Below are 21,031 nucleotides of genomic sequence, written 5' to 3'. Positions count from 1 at the left end.
AATGATTTGATGACACCTCTACAGCCTAGCCAGCTCGTTAGTGACACTCCCACGGTCCACGCGTGTGTGAGAGATATTGGTTCCTACATAGCACGGTACCGTGTAGAATAATGCTACCTGCCCTGCTCGTGCTTGGAGAGAGGGCCCACTTACGCGATAAGAACAAATACAATATTTAGCGATATGCCACTCGTGTTATAGAAGAAACACAATAAGATAAATAATTATTATTGTTTATTAACCTCATCTAGAAACAAGTCATATATTAAACACACATAACACTTGGATACTTTCAAATCACCAATATTAACAACTTTACATAACATTTAATACAGTGTTTGAACTTAAATTCGTGATTAAAATACTACGTACAGTGTCGTATACTTTGTTGCAGTCGATGGGCATTAAAATCAAATTGTTTATGTCCTTTATACTTTATACATGTAATGGACGGTGGGGATCTCAGTTGTGAAGCCAACACAGGGTTCATTGTTACGGCAACTTATTACAATGAAAAAATATAAGGATAAAAAGTCCTACAAACTGTAACTGTTTATAGATGTGGTTTGATTTAAATTGTAAAACAAAAATCAACTGGCTAGTATACTATACACAGTCAGCTCAACAAGTTCTGACGATTATGGCAGCAGTATTTTAACCATCACATAACTTGTAGTATGTACACAACTAAATTATAAGCATTTCCCTACTAATTACAAGATAAAACATATTTCTCGTATATTTTCACAAAGAAAGTGGCTGAGTTTCAACTAGTGCCAACTTTGTACTAATACAATACAGTAATACAATATACATTTTCACTGTGCATTGACTAGATACAACTTTTGTGCTTTATATTGAGCTACCAATAGAATTACATTACTTCTGAACATAAGCTTACTTCAAGTTAACATCTGCACGACAGATATGGCTATAATTACATGAATTCCATAAAGTGCAGTAAGTACATTCATCATAATAAATTATTACAAGACCACTCTATATATTTGAACATAGATAGTATGTACTTTTAAAATTATATACCGTGCTGGTCACTTGAATGCATCGCACTAGGGTGACAGTTGCTTAACTACTTTATAATGCTTACAGTAGCTACTTCAAAGTTTTCGAGAACTGATAAGTTATTATTGCACAGATTGCACTTACTATACAAATTGCAGTAAGCAGATATGTGCGTGGGGCATATACAGTACCGTGCGAATATGTTAAATAAAAATAATTATTATTTAGATTAAAAAATATTATTTAGATAAGCCGGAATTATGAGTGAAGCTGCAACCTTAGAGTCTCGAGACGGTTATTATTCTAACTGTCGAGACTGTTGGCAAAAAAAATAAAAAAAATCCTTTTGAATACACACAAACTACTAAATAAACTTTTCACTTCTTACAAATAATTGAACACTTTCAAATTATACATCCATAAACAACAACATAATTACAATGTATAAAATATAATTATACATCATAATTAATTCATAAATCATTCAATAAATTATATGAGTATAAAACAAAAAGAAATATATACTAGGACAAAACATATGCATGTGTTAATTTGCTTTAACTGAGATAACATTCTAAATCACAATGTCCCTTGGTGTGTTCGTGTATTGCACAAGTTATTATTTTAAAGCAGGTTGGAAATATTATTTTAAGCAGTAATGCACATTATAGCAAATGATTGCACTGCATTATTTAAATTAATATCATATTATACAAAAAAAATGTAATAAAAAAGGATAATAACTATAACATAGCTTCTGACATTATTATTAATTAGCAATAAATACATAATTATGGTGTAAGCTGTTAATTCTTATCCACATATTATTATTTTAAATAGTCTTAACAATACCTGGTCACAAATATTCAACTATAAGGAGCTGATATCATGGTCTCACTGACCCATGTTTACCTAAAGCTATTTTTGTGTTGTAAATAAAATATAGTTTCTTATAAATATGAACTTTACCCAAGAAGTAAAAATAGTAAATTCCTCTAAAATATTATATACTAAGAGCAGAGTGCAGACATAAGCAGAGTAAGAGCAATAAAAAAAGCCTATCAAAATTCATGATAAGATTTGTACACAAATTCGTCTGCGCTAAATGTTCATGCGCAAGATGCGCAACACTCCCGCGCGGACTGAGCGGATGTGCGTACTTGAATTGCTTAACAATTTACTTCTATGAGTAGACGTGCAATGCTTATTTAGATATTTTACTATAGACAGATATATTCAAGATCATGAATATAACCTAAAGGGGCAGGATACTTTTCATAGGTTAAAGATATGTTTTGTATACCTATTGTGTTTTCTTGTCGTCTGGCTTCTGTTCGGATTTCGTCTCGTCATCTATAAACAGCAGCGGCGTCATGCCCAGGATGCAGCCTATTGTGATGCCTAGCACCCGACCCTGCAAGCATCATCGTGATTATGTGATATTTTAATGGAATTTTCTTTGTACAAAGGTTTACAACATAAATTCATTGGATTTTCTATGCAAAAGTGAATATTTTGTACCGTCATTTTTATTATTAATATGTATACTTATTCTATAATATGGCAGCATAAAATGAGCAATAGAGTACCAGGTTGGAGAACTGTCGGCAGATGGTCATGTCGAGCTGCACGGGCGAGAGCTTGGGCGCGCCGAGCCCCACCCACGTGGCCACGCGCTCCACGTAGTACGCCGAGCCGATGCCGATGATGTCGCTCAGCGTGTTGCCCAGCGCCGCCGCCGCCATCGTCGTCAGCGTTATGTACGCGCTCATCGACGTCTCTATCGTGTCGCCCTATGCAACATATTAATATTACTCATACTTTCATGTCTGACAAGCAAGTAAGTAGTATAATCCATAAATAATTATAGACTCCAAACTACCAGATCATTCCTCTTTACACATAGGCAGACATGTACTTACAGCAATAATCATAATGAAGTTGTCCAAGAATCCGAATCCAATGAATGGTATGGAATTTGCCAATGACACTGAAATCATAAAGGTAAAATTAACAATAGCTAATTAATACATAATGCAAACCTGATAATGAGAGGGAAGATAATGAATAATGATAATGAATGGGAGGTGATAGAATTTTCTATTTGTTCTTCATCAGGTGACCATACTGATGCTATTGTTATTCGTGTATAGGCTTTGTGTGTTGCGTTATTAAATGTTTAACAGAAGTTAGTAGTAGATAAGTATCAGATAAGGCAAAATAAATGTAGATTGTACTCACAGTGTAACAACTCCTTCGTGGTGGGTACCGGCGCCTTAGCCGCTACAACAGACATGCTTTTAGTTAACCTTCCCTAATTTGTTCACAAAATGTGACAAATTAGGTACAAAATGGAAAATTTTAAGTAAGAATTTGAGAATACAAGATTTTAAAAGGTTACAAACATAACTTTGATTCAGTTATTCTTAAGTTTTTCTTGTCAAAACAATTCTCTTGTAGGTATACCTGGGAATAAACCAAGCATAGGGACATTTTTATGTAATCAAAGAGCATAGGTATTGTGAGAAAAAACTTTAAAAATATTTATTGTTTTGTACCTACATGAGACATACAGTTTTGAGTAACATGAATTTGTAGTTAATCAACATAAGCAAATTGTGGTTTACGCAAAAACTGAGAATGAGTAATCCAGTCTTAAAGAGAAACAGTCAATGACATCATCTTGGCAACCAGTTTGAACTGGATTTAGTTAGCTTTTGTTCTAAAAATGATACTCACCATACTTTTTCTTCAGCCAGTCTTCTGGCACCTCACAGTATGAGCCTGTGGGATCAACATCACCTAGTGTCGGAACTTTACTGGGTCTGCCTAGTGTACTCCTCCACCTGCGACCAGCCAACTTATCTGGAATTGTGATGAAACCATAGTTAGTCTAGATAACATGTTCAATATTTTAGTATGTATAGCACTTCAGGACTAACCTTCGAAATCCTCTTTTAATCTTTTAGACTCAAATTCTTGTAAAGCGTAGAGCAGAACTTTTCTTTCTTCATCAGTTAGATGCAACACGAGCTCGTTCGCGTGTACTTTTGTTAGGGGACTAGTAATCTGAGGTTGTGGGGAATCTTCAAAATCTTTTGAAGTAGGACCAAGTCCTAAATTCCTTATTTTCACAGCCACGGGAGCTAATAAGTTAAAATGTGGATTTAATAAAGTGGCACTATGTCGCACCTGTAGTTTGGTTGAAATATCCAAGCAACGTGAATTAAATTTATTCATAGGTCTTGCGAGAAACCTATTTACAGCCTGCGCTGCTTTCATGATTGCGTGATATTCGTAGGAAACCAAAGGAATTATATGAAATATTCAAAAGATAAACAAAAATACTATTTTGGACAGGGTCTACGGCACGTTCTGTTTTACCAAAGCTTCTGTCAAGTTCTGTCTGTCTGTTAATCTGCGTAAATTATTAGAGTTTTTGATTCACATTTTCTGTATTTTTACGTATAAAGGAATATTGAAGAATCAAATGAGAATCCAATCGAAGTTAAAAATTTTAATAAAGTAAACAGAGAATGTACTATTAGGGGAATAAAAATTGACATGTTGAATTATAGATATTTCGTTATTCCATATTGTTTTAAATTAAATTACATATAATATGTTGCATGAACGATAGGAGCAGCTGTCGAGTTATATATTTTTTTTAATCTGGAAGCTTTTGACTTGACTGTCTGGTTGACAGGTCCATGACAGATATAATGCTGCTATACTTTTTCGAATTCCCATTTTACGGGGAGTATATCTAAATCTTCGGGAAGGTATATTGTGGGAAACTGGTTTTATTTGCCTGAAATGTGCTTTTAATATTAATTTGACTCTTTCGCAAATACATATCTGCGTTTCATTTTGTGATTTTTTTGACATTTTTCACCAAAACTTTTATAGGCTCTGTGAATTATCGTTTTTCAGAAAAATATCGACTGCCAAGACAAAAAAAGTTATCCAGAAACTGCTCTATTGGGTTAAATGTCTATAATTGTTCTGGCAGCACTGGCGTTAGCTATCAAATGAAAATATCCTGGAAACTGTTATCTTTCTTCACGGATTTTTCTTTGATCATAGTGCTCCGATGATAGAGAAAATATACAATATACGAATATTATTTGCTAGCTGTGTGAGTAAATTGCGCAATAAAACCCATTAACTGGTGAACAAAGTTCAATCCGGCTGTTCGTGACATAATATCAACGTTAAAGGACGATATCAATGCAACAACAACAGAGGTGTTAGGTCAATGACAAACATTGGTGTGTGTTTATAGGCGAAAGTGTACCGCAAGAGCGTGCCGACTAGTGAAACGTACAGCGCAGAGCACGATGCACGATGTTGGAAGGTCTAGTAGCGTGGGTTCTGAACAACTACCTCGGGAAGTATGTGGAGAACCTCAACACGGATCAGCTGAGCGTGGCGCTCCTGTCGGGTGAGTGCCGCTAGTTGCGCAAATATCGCTCTTGTGTATATTTAGATCTTACGTTATTACGATGACACAGGTGTTTTAATAGACATACTCTATGAATGATTGTATACTGAACAAATATTGAATCTTTTTGGGTTAGAACTTGGTGGACTATAAACTGTCCACTTTTTAATTAATTCATACTAAAAAACCCTACAAGCATTGTTTATAATAAAATTTCAGAGGTTGTAGATATCCAACATGTAATAAGCTTTTACCAATTTGTACTATTACCGAGTTTAGGTAGCTTTGTATGAACTTAATTCTGGCCTGAATGTTAAGTAAGGAAACCCTCAATCAGCTTATTATTGTAGATGTTATAATACATAGTAACACATATCATGTAAATTATTAGTGAATGCCATACAGAGTAGCACATTTTATTGTTATGAATATAAACATAAACAGGGAAAGTGGAGCTAGAGAATCTCCCCCTGAAGAAAGATGCTCTCCGCCACCTGGGTCTCCCCGTGGAGATCAAAGCAGGGTTCATTGGCAAGGTTCAACTGCAAGTGCCAGTGCGGCAGATCAGATCAGCGCCCTGGCTGATTGCTATAGAGAAACTTTACCTGGTGGCCACACCTATCAATTTGGATGAGGTTTGTAAAAAATAACTTATCTTTATTATGATGTAATAAAGAGGAAACATTTTGTTGTTTGTTTGTATGTACTCTCAAGGCTTCAACATTACTGTACCAGTTAGAAAAAATCTTTAACTGTTGGGAAGCTACACTATTATATATATTTATCAGGGCACATGAAGAAGTTCCCCTGGAACACTGGTGAAATTGCAGGAATACAACTATTTATACTAGTCCTAACTACAAGGACAATATGAATATAATATGAAAGAAGAAAGATAAATCTCTTAAAATATCTATGAAATTCCAACAAATTCATCAATATTTGACAGTAGCTTATCTTGTTTTTGGGTCCTAGCAGGTAATACTGTAAAGTTGTGAATTCATATCTAATCAATGACAATTATTTACTCATAGAACTTATGCTAAACATGAAACAGCTTACAACAAAAATATGTAATTTTCGTTCTACAGTCTTACAGAAAACAGCATTATTTTTCATAGTGTGATAAAAGTAAGTTATAGGAGGAAAACATAACAGCAGGCATAGGATACCCAAATATGTAATAAAGATTTTAAATAGAGGAAATCTTGATTTGAAATTAAAAAGGAGACAGAAAATCTACTATGAGTTAAATGCAGAATTGCTAGGTGTCTTTTAGATTTAAAAGGTTTAGAAATCATTAATTGAGATTGAATGAATTTTAAATGTTTTGCAGTGGGACTGCAGTGTAGAAGCGTCAATAGCGCACGAGCGCAAAACTGCGCTTCTAGACGCGCTGGAGGCGCAGTGGCGGGCGGAGCACGAGGCGGCCGACGCCGGCTACTACGCCACCTCCTACTCCTCATGGCTCAGCTACGGCACGGGCCTGCTGGCCAACATCGTCGAGAACCTTCAGGTAAGGCCGGCTACTGCTAGTTATAAGTGCTTAAACGTCAAAATATAGTTATAGTTTAACTTTAAATCATGTTAATGTTCATTTCAGTTAAAATTAACCGACGTGCACATTCGCTACGAAGACGCCATAACGGGCGCGATGCCGTTCGCGTGCGGGCTGACGGCGGAGTCGCTGTGCGCGGAGTCGTGCGACAGCGAGTGGCGGCGCGGATTCACGCTGCTCAGCGACCCCGACGGCTGTTCCTTCAAGCTGCTGGAGCTGCACAACCTCGCCGTCTACTGGGACGCCATGCCCGTGCCCGCCGGCATGTTCGCCACCTGTACCATCTCTGAGCTTACTGTAAGTATTCAGCTGATAACAGATTTGAGTTACACTAGTAAAAACCGTATTCTAGAATAGTAAATGAGTTTGGTGTTTGGCACAGAGTCGTATGTCGGAGACGTGGCGGGGCGGGCACAGCTTCGTGGTGACGCCGGCGTCGGCGCGCGCGCGCGTGCGGCGCGAGCGCACGGAGCAGCCGCTGCGCTCCCGCCAGCGCCCGCGCATGCAGGCGCACCTCACGCTCGACACCGTCGCGCTGGCGCTCAGCTCCGTGAGTACCCGTGCGGCGCAGTGAGCCGGGCTGGAGCACAGTAGTAACGCGTGCGTGGCTTGCAGCGCCAGTACAACGAGGCGGTGTGCTGCGCGGCGGGGCTGGAGCGGCTGGCGCGGGTGCGCGAGTTCCGCGCGCGGCGCCCGGCGGCGCCCGTGCGGGGACACGCGCGGGACTGGTGGCTCTACGCGCTCTCCTGCCACATACCCGACCATCGATGTGAGTCTCATTTACATCTATTTTTCATAGGAGTCATATTGTTTCTTGACATATCGATATTGCTGTTATCATATAAGAGCAAATAACACTAGTAATGTTTATCAGGGACGGAGCCGAAGCCGACGTGGGAGTCGTGCCTGGTGCGGGCGCGGCAGACGCGCGAGTACGTGGCGGCGTGCCTGGTGACGCTCAGCAACCCCGCCGCCACGCTGCCCGCCGACCGCAAGGCCGCCAAGGACGAGTTCGAGTGGCGCATGCCGCTGCACCTGCTCAAAGCACTGCGGGAGGTCTGTATTAAATTGCCTAGACAGATACTATTCCAGTATGTTGTGATTTGTTACCTACTTAACCTTTACGTACATGTGCCATTTCTTTTTCAGGTGGCAATGCGCAAAGTACCAAAATCGACTCCAGTGTCAACTCCGGACACACCGGCAAGCTCCGGACGCAGCATGCTGGTGCACTGGTTCCCGCAGTGGTTAGGCTGGTACGGCGGCTCGCAGGATGCTGCCCCCGCGGCGCAGGCGGCCGTCCCGACCCCCACGCCCGCCCCGGCGCCTCACGCCCCCGCAGACTTAGAGGAAGAGATCTTAGATGTGATAGCAGATTCGTTGGACAATAACACTATGCTGAAGAGGGACACGGTGTTCGGCAAGTTCGAGTTCATCCTGAACAAGGGCTCGCTGAACCTGTGCATGGAGGGCGAGGCGGAGGCGGCGGGCGGCGGCATGGAGCTGCAGTTCTCGTGCGTGCGCGTGGGCGTGGAGTCGCGGCCGCGCGCCGCGTCGCACGCGCTGCACGTGTCGCTGGGCGCCGTGTGCCTGCGCGAGCGCATCACGCCCAACACGCTCTTCCCCATACTCATCGCGCCGCAGGTGATGCGCAACTGATTGCTACAAAATTTTTATTGCTTTCACTTTCGCTCTCTTACTTCATTAGAGACCACCTACTGTAAGCATCGATTGTAATATAGTATTTATATCGCTGTGTTGCAGGGCGTGATCCGCGAGGGCCTGAGCGCGCTGAGCGCGTCGGGCGCGGCCATGTCGTGGTGCCGCTCGCACGCGCAGCCCGGCGCCGCCACTGCGCAGGCGCAGCACGAGCCGCTGTTCCAGCTCACCTATGAGAAGAAACCCTTCGGCGTCAACTGTGACTACAAGTAAGTACAATAAAAATATAAAAATATTTAGCGTTAATTCCGCGGAACAATAAATTCTCCCGCCCACATTGGTAAGATAGTTACTATGTGTTGGGGTGACAAGCTTCAGTGTTGATGCTGGTGGTCTCAACTAAATAGAACTTCTGTTTTCGATATAAAGACTGTAATATTTAAAAAAATAATTGCCGATATGTGGTAACACATTGGTTGGTGAGCGAGAGCGCGGGGTCAAGCGTATGGTCGATGGCCTAGCATGGGCGGGGCGCATGATGACGCTCAGGCCGGCGCGATGTGAAGGTCCGGAACACCATGCGACTGAACTCGGCAAGTGTTTCGCTCCTCGCGCGCGGCCGCCGGGCGTGTGGGTAGCGCGGCCGCCGGGCGTGTGGGTAGCGCGGCCGCCGGGCGTGTGGGTAGCGCGGCCGCCGGGCGTGTGGGTAGCGCGGCCGCCGGGCGTGTGGGTAGCGCGGCCGCCGGGCGTGTGGGTAGCGCGGCCGCCGCCTGCGAAATGCATGTCAGTCTCCTATTATTGTATTTAATTTAAAAATAAATAAATATGAATCAGGTACCACATATTATGTTGTTGTCGCGCAGGTTGTGGGTGAAGTCAGCGTCGCTGGAGGTGGTGTACAACGCGGGCGCGGCGCGCTGGGCGGCGGCCTGGGCACGTGCACCCTGGACGCACGCCTACCAGCACGTGCGCGACTCCACGCGCGCGCGCCTGCTCACGCACTGGGACCACCTCGTGCGCCCGCACCAGGCGCCCGTACGTCATCATCATCATCTCAGCCATAGGACGTCCACTGCTGAACATAGGCCTCCCCCTTAGATCTCGACCTTAGGCGACCTGCATCCAGCATCTTCCGGCGACCTTTATAAGGTCGTCTGTCCACCTTGTTGGTGGACGTCCTACGCTGCGCTTATTAGTCCGTGGTCTCCACTCCAGCACTTTTCGCCCTCATTGGCCATCTGCTCTGCTAGCAATATGGCCTGCCCATTGCCACTTCAACTTGCTAATCCGATGGGCTATATCGGTGACTTTAGTTCATCTACGGATCTCCTCATTTCGGATTCGATCACATAGAGAAACACCGAGCATAGCCCTCTCCATAGCTCGTTGAGCAACTTTGAGCTTTGAGATGAGGCCGATAGTGAGAGGCCACGTTTCGGTGCCGTAAGTCATCACTTGTAACTTGTCTTGAGGCATTGAGGTATAGGCGCCCGTACGTACACATGTCTAACTGCATCTCTGGACTCACGCGAACTCCTGTGACGTAGATGACCACCCATCTACGGAGCAACACATAAACTATCGGAATCTCATTTACTGGATGTTGGTTAAATGGGGGTATTTTCAGTTCTCCCAGAAGCAGAATGGGGATTTAATGGCCCTTTATAAAGACTCAGTTAACCATATTTATCGTTATATCAGTGTACCCATGACTTACCTATTCATATTCTTCTTCTTCTTAATCGGACACTCTTGGCAGAGTGGTCGTGATCATGACTATTCATATATTAGTTATTAAAATCGTAGAGTAGTTAATCATAACTTATGTATATTTTTTGTATTATGTTTATAACATCGTGTATATTAGTTGTATAATTGCTCTGGTGTATGCTGGCAGGGTGAGCGGCGCACGTGGCAGGTGGAGCTGGACATCTCGGCACCTCAGATCCTGTTCGTGGAGCAGTTGTGCTCGCGCGACTCTGCAGTGCTCGTGGTGGACTTCGGACGACTTCGGCTGGCCAACGCTAACTTAGCCGATTGTGCGCCGCATACTCCGCCTGACGACGAAGGTAACAAAAATGATGACCATTTTTTTCTCAAAATTCTGAAGTGTTTTTTACATATATTCGTATTATATGCTGTACAGAAATGTTCATGACACCGTGCTCTACGCCTCCGGGCAGCTTGCTGTCGCCGGGCTCCCCGCCCGACCCGCCGCCACAGATGCAGACCACGCAGCCGGCACTGGACGCCGCCAACCTACACAATAGACTTTATGACAGGTATATATTGATCCTGGCCGATTTCGGCCACAGCGACTTGGATCTGCGCTTAATTTTGATAGCTTCGCTGGTGTGCTCTCCAGTGACTGACAAAGCCAATTTTTGCAGTGAATGTCCGTCCACATTCACTGCAAGTCAGCACTCCTCCGATATAGGTGTATTGGATGGCCGCGGGTGGTCGGGCCTTCAGCTCATCTCGCTTAGCGTCGAGCTGCTCTCTCCGCCGGCTCTCAAACTCGCACACCTTGTCCTTAATAGTCCGCCTCCATTTGGTCCTATCTGCCGCCATAGCCCAGTCCGTAGTCCGTAGTCAGTAGTCCCAGTGTGACGGATCTTTGTACCGCAGACGTTGACCACCCTGCTTACGCTTGCCAGTCTCCAGTTCTGAGTAGAAGACGCGCTTTGCTACTCTGGCATCTGACATCCGGGAGACATGACCAGCCCAGCGCAGCTGTCGACGCATTAGATAGGCCTCAATACCGCTGACATTAGCGCGTCTAAGTACTTCCGTGTTACGAACACGGTCCGACCACTGGATGCACATAATGTCACGTAGGCATTTTAGATGGAATCTATCTAATGTCCGAATATGCTCGCGGTATAGACACCAAGTCTCAGAGGCATATAGGAGATTTGGCAGAACTATTGCCATGTACACAGCTACTTTTGTAGAGAGCTTTATGTCATGTGAGCGGAACACCTTGGCACGAAGTCTACCAAAAGCTGCAGCAGCTGCTCCTATTCGGCTGTTGACTTCGTTATCAAGGAGACACCTGGATGTTATGGTGCTGCCAAGATATTTGAATTGGTTTACTTGCTTAAGCGAGACATCTCCGAGTCTAATGTCAACTGGGGCACTGTTCACAGTATCAAGTGCCATGACTTCGGTTTTCTTGACATTTATCTTCAGGCCAAATCTGCTGCATGCCTGCAGTAGTGTCGACATAAGCCTCTGCAGCCCATCTGGGGAATCCGCCACAAAACATAAGTCATCTGCATACATCATCTCAGTGATAGTCGCGTGAGACACTCTTGTGCGAGCCTTGAGTCTATTTAGGTTGAAGACACCACCGCCATCGGTACGAAAACAAATACGGATACCTTCGGACAGAGTCTGCAAGCCTTCCCGAACGACAACTGCAAAGTACAGGGCAAAGAGAGTTGGAGCGAGCACGCAGCCCTGTTTCACACCGCAGCTCACTTTAAAGAACTCCGAGTCATCGCCCTGCACACTGACACAACAGCGCATGTCATCATGCAGAAGTCGTATCATTCTTATAAACTTGTCCGTGCATCCACGTTTCGCTAGTACCACCCATAAGGCTTTGCGCGGCACCGAGACGAAAGCTTTCTCCAAGTCAACAAAGCAAAGAAACAATGGTTGACTCTGCTCACGACTCTTCTCTAGAAGTTGACGGATAGAGAAGATGGCTTCACACGTACCTCGATTCGGCCGGAAGCCAAATTGGGTTTCAGGCAGTATGTCTTCAGACAAGGGCATCAAGCGGTTCAGTACAATTCGTGCAAAGGTTTTGCCTGGAGAGGTAAGGAGAGAGATACCTCTATATTATATACATAGAGGTATATATTATATATACCTCTATGACAGGTATACCATTTCATTAAAGGTACCTAATGACCAAACAATTCTTCTAACCTGACTACTTTACGACCTGAAACACCTTACTGCTAATATTCGTGATCAATAAGCTTGTATGTACCACAGATACAAGATCGAGCTGAGCGACCTGCAGATCCTGGTGGGTCGTGCGCGAGATAACTGGAAGTACGCGCACACCAAAAGCACCTCCTCACTGCACCTGCTCGACAGGTTCAGTATATTGCTGCAGGTGAGAACACCCACAGAAATAAAATTTGCATTTATACCACAGATTATATAATAGTTACTACGTAACAGATAAATCACTCCATACAAAAAAGTCCATACCTACTGTTATAAGCACCTACAAGTTCCCCAACTACCTATAAATTCCTAGCTGCGTTATAAAATGAACCTTAAAAGCTCGAGCGCTTGATTGTTATTCCAATGCGATAGCGCACAGTTCAGTGACCGCAACCGTGCCGTGGCCGTGCTTAGGGTTGCTTCTTACAATTTATTAATATTTAAGTAGGAAAACAAAGTTACGCTTATTTTAAGATAGCCTTTTTTAAAACTGAGTTTTTAAATAAAAAGTAATATCAAGAATATTTTTCTTTAGTTAACTATTGTATTGCCTACTAAAATGGAGTATGGGTACATATTACTAAATATTACCTAATACGTCAGCATAGGTAAGTACTTAAGTAAAGCTTTCGTCAAAATCAAAGGCGGTTTCCAACTATTTTTCGAGCTGGCTTTTGGAGTGTTGATACCTAAAATTGGTTTCTGCGTAGCGTCACGCGTAATGTTCCGAGTCGTCATTAAGTTGGACCAGAACTATACCTACTTACACTCGACATGTGTTTTGAGCTACAAAACTCACAATACAGTTCATATAACTAAGTAGGTATCTAAAGTAAAATAAGTACCTAATGATCTCTGTTGTTAAAATCATAAAGTAGATAAGTATTAATTTATTAAAAAAAAATAGAATTACTAGATAAGTTCATAAATATAAAATGTTTCTAAATCTTACAATAGTCGCATATAAACCAACACACCTCAAAATAATCCATCAGTTTGTGAGGTAGCTTAAAAAACCTTATAAAAACCAACAGCATAACCTGCATAACATGCCACGAAATAAAAATAATAAATATTGGAACGCGCGCGGCGCGTGTGACTATTGAAAGAAAGCCCTGAGCCGCGTGGGGCTACCGGTAACCCAGCGAGCGGTAGGCATTTATCGCGCGCAAGTACGTCGAGTGACAGAGGCCTGTTTATACTGACAACCATTTTTTCAGCCTTAGGTACACTTATATGTCAACGAAAATTCGGCCATACTATTAGTGGAGAACGAATTTGCTAAACGGATCACGTAGACGGATTTTGTTAAGGTTGTTAAAATCATGAGTTTAAGTAAGTAAACTATGCAAACTCGGCAAACTAATGGCGGCTCACAACTGACTTCCAACAGGTACTCCAAGTGGCCTACTCGCAAACTTCCCACGATTCGCTTACAGAATGGTTTTTGCACAGCAACTTGCGCCATTTTTCGAGCCGCCATTGAATTTGGCACGAACTATATGATTGATTACAAAATATTTTATGTTAATCCATGCCATAAGATAACGTATTGCAAAGTCATAGGGTGTTATTTGGAGTGTGTGACGTGACGCAGGCGGAGCGACGCGTGGTGGCGACGAGCGACCCGCAGTACCCGTCGGCGACGCTGTGCGGCTCGCTGCCGGCGCTGGTGGTGCACCTCAGCGAGCAGAAGCTGTTCGCCGTGCGCGCCGTGCTGGCCGACCTCGCGCTCTCGCCCACCGCCACGTGAGTACACCCGCGGGTATGTGCTGCCACAAGTCGGTAACTAGTCAAGTAAATAATGTGTTGTGTGCAGCGGCCGCGAGCCCCCCAGCCCGACGCAGGCGGCGGCGGACGACATGGAGGAGAGCAGCGTCAGCTCGGAGACTGAACGCTCAGAGTTCTCGCAGCATCACAACTCCACACTCTTCATGCTGCAGTTCGCCATCGAGCAGATGTCGCTAGAGGTTTGTTGTGTCTGCACCATCATCTTCACCCAACGATTGCTTTTCCACTTAAAATAAATGGAAAGTGAGTTCATCAGTTACATGATTGTGACGTGTGACGTAGGTGCAGTCGATGGGGCGCAGCATCGCGGAGGTGCAGGTGTGCGGCGTGAAGGCGGCGTGCACGGCGCGGCCGCGCGACGTGTCGCTGTCGCTGTCGGTGCACTCGCTGCTGCTGGTGGACGCGCTGCAGACCTACGGGCCCGACTTCGAGCTGCTCGTCGCCAGTCACAAGCATGTCGGGTATGCACCTCTACTTTCTTCGTAGCTTGGCACACTTATAACTATGCTTGCTTTGATGTATATGACTGTTATTTCAAAATTAGGGTAAAATCAAAACTTTGAAATAAGTTCAACCTGTACTACTTTTCCACGATTATAAGTTGCCTATATACGGACTAATTGGGTTAGTTACAATGTTTGTATATTGTGCCGGTGTTCTGCCCCAGCATGGACACGATGTCGGGCAGTATCCGCGGGTCGGAGCCGACGTCGCCGACGTCGCCGACGTCGCCCACGTCGCCGATGTGTCCGGCGTCGCCGGACGCGCGCTCCACGCACTCGCTGGCGCACCCGCACGCGCTGCATCAGGCGCTCCACTCTCTGCACTCCAACAGAAGTAAGTGAGGCTCTTGAAGAACCCTGGCAGTTGCAAATCCCTTGCATACACGCGTCATATTATATCAGTACATGTAATAAATGAGTGTAGTCGATTGTTCTAATGTTATATGTAACGTTATATTGAATAACTATCTGTTTGTTCAGCCGAGCCAGGTCTGTGTCCGGCGGAGTCGGAGGCGGGGCGCGCGTCGCCCGCGCTGAGCTGGGTGTCGGGCACGGGGCTGAACTGGAACGGCAGCGGCATGTTCGGCGCGGGCTGGGGCGCGGGCTGGGCGGGCGGCTGGAGCGCCGTGAGCTGGGGGCCCGCCGCCACGCCCTGGGGGCCCGCCGCCCCGCCCTGGGGGCCCGCCGCCACGCCCTGGGGCGCCGCGGGGCTCGTCGACTCCGAGGCGCTCATCGCCGTCGACCTCTGCTTCATCAAGGGCGACGGTGACAACGAGGATTTGAGGATCGCCAATATATTGTTTAACAATCTTGATATCATTGGTGAGTTGGACAAATCAGCTTTTCATCTTTTATTTAGTATTGCAGGCACTAAAGTTTATCTTTCTTTCTATAGCTAATCAAGAGACCATTGTGGAGTTAATTGGCTTTACACATCGCGTATTCGGTCCCAAGACATCAGCAAAGAAGGCTTCCAGCGATACTGGACATTCGGAACCAGCCGCCGCATCCACTTACTCGTTCTCAATACCTGAAGATGAACCTAAGGTACATACATCTATTTCTCTTTGACCATATGAATGAAAGTAATTATTGACACCATCTATCAATGACGCATTTAAATTATAAAAAAATAGTCTCAGTTTGTATGCTGTGGTGTATTGTGCAGCGGTCGGTGCGCACGGAGATCACGTTCGACTTCCACCGGCTGGGCGTGCTGCTGCTGCGCGCCGCCGTGCTGGACGGCGCCGTGGTCGCGCGCAAGATCGCCACCGCCACCGTCAGCGAGGCCAAGATACAGGCCACCGTCGGTAACTACTCCTTCTACATATTATGTCCACGCTGTTCGAAGCCATAGGATGATCATTTGAAACTTATAGTTGTTGCAATTTTTTGTTATCGTTATGTCTTTTCCTTTCATATGTTTCTAAAGTGTAACATGTAAATGAGAAAACAGGGAAGTAACTTGAAAAATTTTATTCAAATGATTGAAGTGTTATTGATCAGCCGAGAGCGCCATATATAGCAGTGGAGGAGGGTAGCTACGCCTTCTCTCGACCCGGCCATTTTTTATAATACGAAAAATCGTTGACAGATGTCTCAAAGAACCCGAACGCCTCGTTAGTTCACTCGTAACTGATAGTTTTGCTCATATCCACCGTAAGAATTTGACTTTGAAGAAGGCGCGTTACCTACCTGCATTATGGCATCTCCGCTCATTTTTGTTTACTTCGTGGGTGTAACACCATGTGTTCCGCAGACGGCAGCCGCGTGGAGGTGTCGGGGTCGCTGGGCGGCGTGGGCGTGGTGTCGCTGTGCGAGGGCGGCGGGCTGCACACGCGCGTGCTGGCGGCGGGGCAGGCGCTGGCGCACGCGGACCCCGACGACGCCAAGGCGCTCAACTTCTCCATCCACCGCACCGTCGACACGCCCGCCGATGCTGATGCACCGGGTATGTATTCATATGTATTACTTAACGTATTTTTGACGTGACAACGTCTTATAATTCGATATTACGGGCTGCATCCACGAAAAAGTTGACTTCATTGTCCCGTTGCGCTTCATGTCCCGATCCGCAAGCGAGAGCGCTTCACGAACGAGAGAGAGACATGATGACGGTTCGAGTGGTCGGCTCTCATATACTACTGTCATGTTTGACGTTGTCACTTCAAACTACCGTCCGTAAACTGACTTTAAAGACAATTAATTTTTTTGTATGACTGATTCATTAAAATATTTTTCGTAAGCTTGCTTCCGCTTAAGGTGTGTAACAGATGTGTGTTGCGTGTGCAGTGGTGCACGCGATGGTGTCGGTGCGCGTGGCCAGCGTGTGGTACACGCACTCGGGTGCACTGCTGCGCGAGCTGCGCTCGTGCCTCACGGAGTTCAAGCAGTACCTCGCCAACCTGGCGCGCTCCATCCGCGCCGCCGCCGCTGACATGGCCATCGGCCTCGTGCATCCCAGGTATGCAAGCTGATGCATCATGCATCAAAAATACCACATTTGCTGTAATTCAACCCTTCAATACCCAGGAAGTCGTAACCTATTATGTTTATTTGTTAAGAGAGTTTTTTTTATTGTTGTGTTATCAGAGGGGAGTCGCTGTACGCGAACCCGAAGCTGTCACAGTCGATGGAGGGCGTGTCGCCGCGGCGCCGCACCGTCAGCATGGGCGCCTCGCTCGACGACCCCGCCGCGCTCAAGTCCGACAACATCGTGCTCAGGTCAGTGCTCGCTCCAACTCGATACTGTCGCACACATGCATACACTGAGATGATGGTCTTGATGAATTAATCACGACACTGACTTGCTAAGTGTAACAGCCTAAAATTGTATCCAGGCCAAGTAATGCGGCTAAAGTAATTGGACGTGGTAATAGGGAATGTACTAGAAGTTAACTAGTGTATTTGGAGGACGTAGGCGAGTTAGACAACAATGTCTGTGTCTCAGCGTGAACATCGAGCTGGAGTCGCCGGTGGTGGTGCTGCCGCGCGCGGCGCACAGCGCGCAGGTGCTGGTGGCGCACCTGGGCCGCATGAGCCTCGGCAACCGCCCCGGCCCGCCCCGGCACACGCTCTACAAGGTGCGCGTGCGCGACATCTCGCTCGCCTCCGTGAGTACCACACGTCTTTATTACTCTGTTACTACTTACTGTTGTTAGAGGTAGCAAATAACGTAGACATATGGGCAAAGTACATACATATAAGGGAATACATAAGAAAGCATATGGGGAGCATATAGGAGTAGTACATACGGCAATATATAAGGGAGTACATAGGGAATACATAAGAAAGCATATGGGGAGCATATAGGAGTAGTACATACGGCAATATATAAGGGAGTACATAGGGATTACATAAGGAAGCATATAGGCCTAGTACGAACGGCAGTGTATAAGGTAGTACATAGGGGAATACATAAGGAAGCATATAGGCCTAGTACGAACGGCAGTGTATAAGGTAGTACGTAGGGAATACAGAAGGAAGCATATAGGCCTAGTACGAACGGCAGTGTATAAGGTAGTACGTAGGGAATACAGAAGGAAGCATATAGGCCTAGTACGAACGGCAGTGTATAAGGTAGTACGTAGGGAATACAGAAGGAAGCATATAGGCCTAGTACAAACGGCAGTATATAAGGGAGTACATAGGAGAATACATAAATAGGTCAGATGTAAATCACTAATACTCAGCTGCATCTGGTTAAACTGGAAGTCGTACCCAACGTAGTTGGGAAAAAGGCTCAGAAGATGATGATGGTGATGACATAGAAGACTACATAAGGGAGTATACAGGTTCAGTATTTACGGGGAGTGTATAGGATGGTACATAAAGGAACATCATAGAAGTAACACATAGATAATATTCGGCACTGTGCGTTATGTACGACAGGTGGACGTGTCGGAGAAGCTGAAGCTGCACCAGCTGTCGGCGGAGAACATGCAGGACATCTACGACGTGTCGGCCGGCAAGCCCGTGCTGCACAACACGGCGCTGCGCTTCACGCTCAACTACAGCGACGTCGACGACGATACTGACGCCGACTACCAGGTAATACGGAGTTATCGATAACTGTATAGTGAAAAGTATCGATATTTCTATATGACAAACCCCACCCACGACCCTTAATTAACACGCTTATATTAGCTTCACTTGTAACTATGTAAGAAAATCTTGTAAGCTTAATTTGACCCCCTCGGTCTTTGATTACGATGAAATTTCGCCCACGCTTTGAGTTCTGATGACAATACAAAGTAATGTAATGAGCTAAGAAACGTAATTACAAATCCAATATGGCGGCCTCCCCTATATGGCGGACGTGCTAAAAGCGTGTTTATTCGTTTTTAAAACTATTATTACGTTACAGAAGTTTTGCACAAACTATACCTTTTTTAAAACTATTATTACGTTACAGAAGTTTTGCACAAACTATACCTTTTTTATGTTGTTGTCAGTGCGAAGTCCGCGGGCGGATTGTGGGCGGGCTGCACGTGTCGGCGCGGCGCGAGCAGTACGAGCAGGTGCTGGAGACCTTCCGCTGGATCACGTCTGACGTCCCCGCTGACGTCGCCGACGCTGGCCCGCGCAACGCGCCCTCGCCGCATGCGCAGGTTCGAAATCAATTATATTGTATTCGCACGTTTATATCAGCACTTTTGATAGAGGATCCACCTCAAGATATAAGAACTAGCATACTAAATCCCGAACTATAGAGTGAATTAGTTTGGCTTTAAATAATTTATCGAGTTTTCGACTTTCAATATGCTAGCGTTACAATGCTTTCAGATACTTTATGAGGTCGGTTTTGATAGTTTATTTATTTATCCATTTATGTCGGGGATGAAGGCCCTATATTTATATTGAACTCTACACTCGAGTTCGACATTCGATAAACGGTTTTACAATATTTTTATAATACCTACTATGTTAATTTGTGGTACATTTGCAGCGCATGGCGGGGTCGGACGGGCTGCTGGAGGGCGCGGTGCCGACGCTGCAGCTGGACCCCGCCGTGCGCGCCGCCGTGCTGGCCGTGCCGCCGCCCGCGCCCGCCGCGCCCGCGCCGCCGCCCATCGCGCCGCTCATCGGTAACACTCACCTACTAATTACTTCACCCCTTCTCAATCAGCCATTTTAGGTTTAGTGCATGCTCTTTAATCATTAGTAGCCAACATCGGAGAGAAAAAAATATGTAAAGATAAAAAAGATTTTTAAATTTATTTGTACTTAATTACATAATTTTTAATAACCGGCATTATGTTACTTTTTTTCAATATTTTACTTTGCCATATTATTGCAGTAAACTTCGAGCTGCCAACATTTAGCGTGGAGCTGCGCGCAGATTTCGGCGAGGGTGAGAGAAGCCTCGTGGAACTGACCTTCAGAGAGTTCAAGTTGAACTACCAGAAGACACATCCCTATGAGAATATGCTGCAAGTGAGTGACTTTATATCACTTAATTTGCAGTAAATTGTTCTTTTTCCTTTGGAGATGTTTTATTTATGTAATTGGTGTTGTAGGTGTCACTGCACTCGATCACAATGGAGGACCTGACGAAGGATCCGGACTCCAAGCATCGCATGCTGATGGTGTCACACACGCCGCAGGTGCCGCCCAAGGCCGTGTTCGTGTCCAAGTCGTGCCCCGACTTTGTCACGGAGTACGCCGATGACATGTCCAGTGTCAGCTCGCTGCAGTACATGAAGTGCTGCTCCTATTCTTTGCCCAGTCAGCTCAATGTGGCGGCCAGAGAGGTATTTTTAGCGATGGTAAAACGTCTAAATATTTATTGTTTTTTTTTTCCTCTAAATGATGTGTGTGAAAATGATGTTTCGTCAGAGTAAGGAGCGACGCAACAAACGTGACAGTAAAAGCTGCGTGACGCCGCCGTGTTCGCCGGAGTGCGACGCGGGCGCCGACACGTCGGAGGACGCGAGCCCCGCCGGCCCCGACGACAACCTCGTGTGGCTGTCCGTGCACACGCGCGACCCGCACCACCCGCACTTCAGCGACAAGTACGACAATGTACGGCAATACATCTTGTACTCTCTCTTTCTTGTATGTTGCCATATATACTTTACCTGGTTA

At 45.3% G+C, this 21,031-nt stretch overlaps 2 protein-coding genes across 3 annotated transcripts in view; one reads left to right on the top strand and one right to left on the bottom strand.

Annotated features, from left to right (window-relative positions):
* Positions 1-217: 217 nt before the first annotated feature.
* Positions 218-4,442, bottom strand: LOC124630864. The gene is made up of 6 exons (XM_047164885.1): positions 3,966-4,442; positions 3,763-3,888; positions 3,265-3,306; positions 2,946-3,013; positions 2,613-2,816; positions 218-2,437 (listed from the first exon to the last, which is right to left on the bottom strand). The coding sequence occupies exons 1-6, from the start codon at positions 4,303-4,305 to the stop codon at positions 2,327-2,329; spliced, it is 891 nt and encodes a 296-aa protein (XP_047020841.1). The 5' UTR covers positions 4,306-4,442; the 3' UTR covers positions 218-2,326.
* A 496-nt stretch (positions 4,443-4,938) lies between these two features.
* LOC124631345 (vacuolar protein sorting-associated protein 13D) overlaps positions 4,939-21,031 on the top strand; it is a 43,031-nt gene continuing 26,938 nt past the window's right edge. The window contains exons 1-31 of one of the 2 annotated variants that reach the window (XM_047165704.1): positions 4,939-5,161; positions 5,309-5,467; positions 5,912-6,102; positions 6,804-6,983; positions 7,071-7,322; positions 7,408-7,575; positions 7,641-7,794; positions 7,900-8,081; positions 8,175-8,669; positions 8,790-8,953; positions 9,548-9,719; positions 10,582-10,753; positions 10,831-10,966; positions 12,693-12,816; positions 14,248-14,399; positions 14,470-14,620; positions 14,724-14,902; positions 15,109-15,278; positions 15,425-15,766; positions 15,840-15,991; positions 16,113-16,254; positions 16,704-16,895; positions 17,237-17,408; positions 17,537-17,668; positions 17,895-18,057; positions 18,836-18,994; positions 19,399-19,554; positions 19,893-20,031; positions 20,244-20,380; positions 20,464-20,697; positions 20,783-20,968. In XM_047165704.1, the coding sequence (XP_047021660.1) occupies positions 5,371-5,467; positions 5,912-6,102; positions 6,804-6,983; positions 7,071-7,322; positions 7,408-7,575; positions 7,641-7,794; positions 7,900-8,081; positions 8,175-8,669; positions 8,790-8,953; positions 9,548-9,719; positions 10,582-10,753; positions 10,831-10,966; positions 12,693-12,816; positions 14,248-14,399; positions 14,470-14,620; positions 14,724-14,902; positions 15,109-15,278; positions 15,425-15,766; positions 15,840-15,991; positions 16,113-16,254; positions 16,704-16,895; positions 17,237-17,408; positions 17,537-17,668; positions 17,895-18,057; positions 18,836-18,994; positions 19,399-19,554; positions 19,893-20,031; positions 20,244-20,380; positions 20,464-20,697; positions 20,783-20,968 (5,445 nt within the window). In that variant the 5' untranslated portion in view covers positions 4,939-5,161; positions 5,309-5,370. Of the gene's footprint in view, positions 5,468-5,911; positions 6,103-6,803; positions 6,984-7,070; positions 7,323-7,407; positions 7,576-7,640; positions 7,795-7,899; positions 8,082-8,174; positions 8,670-8,789; positions 8,954-9,547; positions 9,720-10,581; positions 10,754-10,830; positions 10,967-12,692; positions 12,817-14,247; positions 14,400-14,469; positions 14,621-14,723; positions 14,903-15,108; positions 15,279-15,424; positions 15,767-15,839; positions 15,992-16,112; positions 16,255-16,703; positions 16,896-17,236; positions 17,409-17,536; positions 17,669-17,894; positions 18,058-18,835; positions 18,995-19,398; positions 19,555-19,892; positions 20,032-20,243; positions 20,381-20,463; positions 20,698-20,782; positions 20,969-21,031 lie in introns of both variants that reach the window. The other variant, XM_047165705.1, reaches the window with a different exon arrangement.

This window comes from Helicoverpa zea, chromosome 6 (genome assembly GCF_022581195.2).
Source record: "Helicoverpa zea isolate HzStark_Cry1AcR chromosome 6, ilHelZeax1.1, whole genome shotgun sequence".
NCBI lineage: Eukaryota > Metazoa > Arthropoda > Insecta > Lepidoptera > Noctuidae > Helicoverpa > Helicoverpa zea.
Note: the sequence above shows the minus strand (reverse complement) of the source record. Positions and strands in the feature narration are given on the sequence as shown.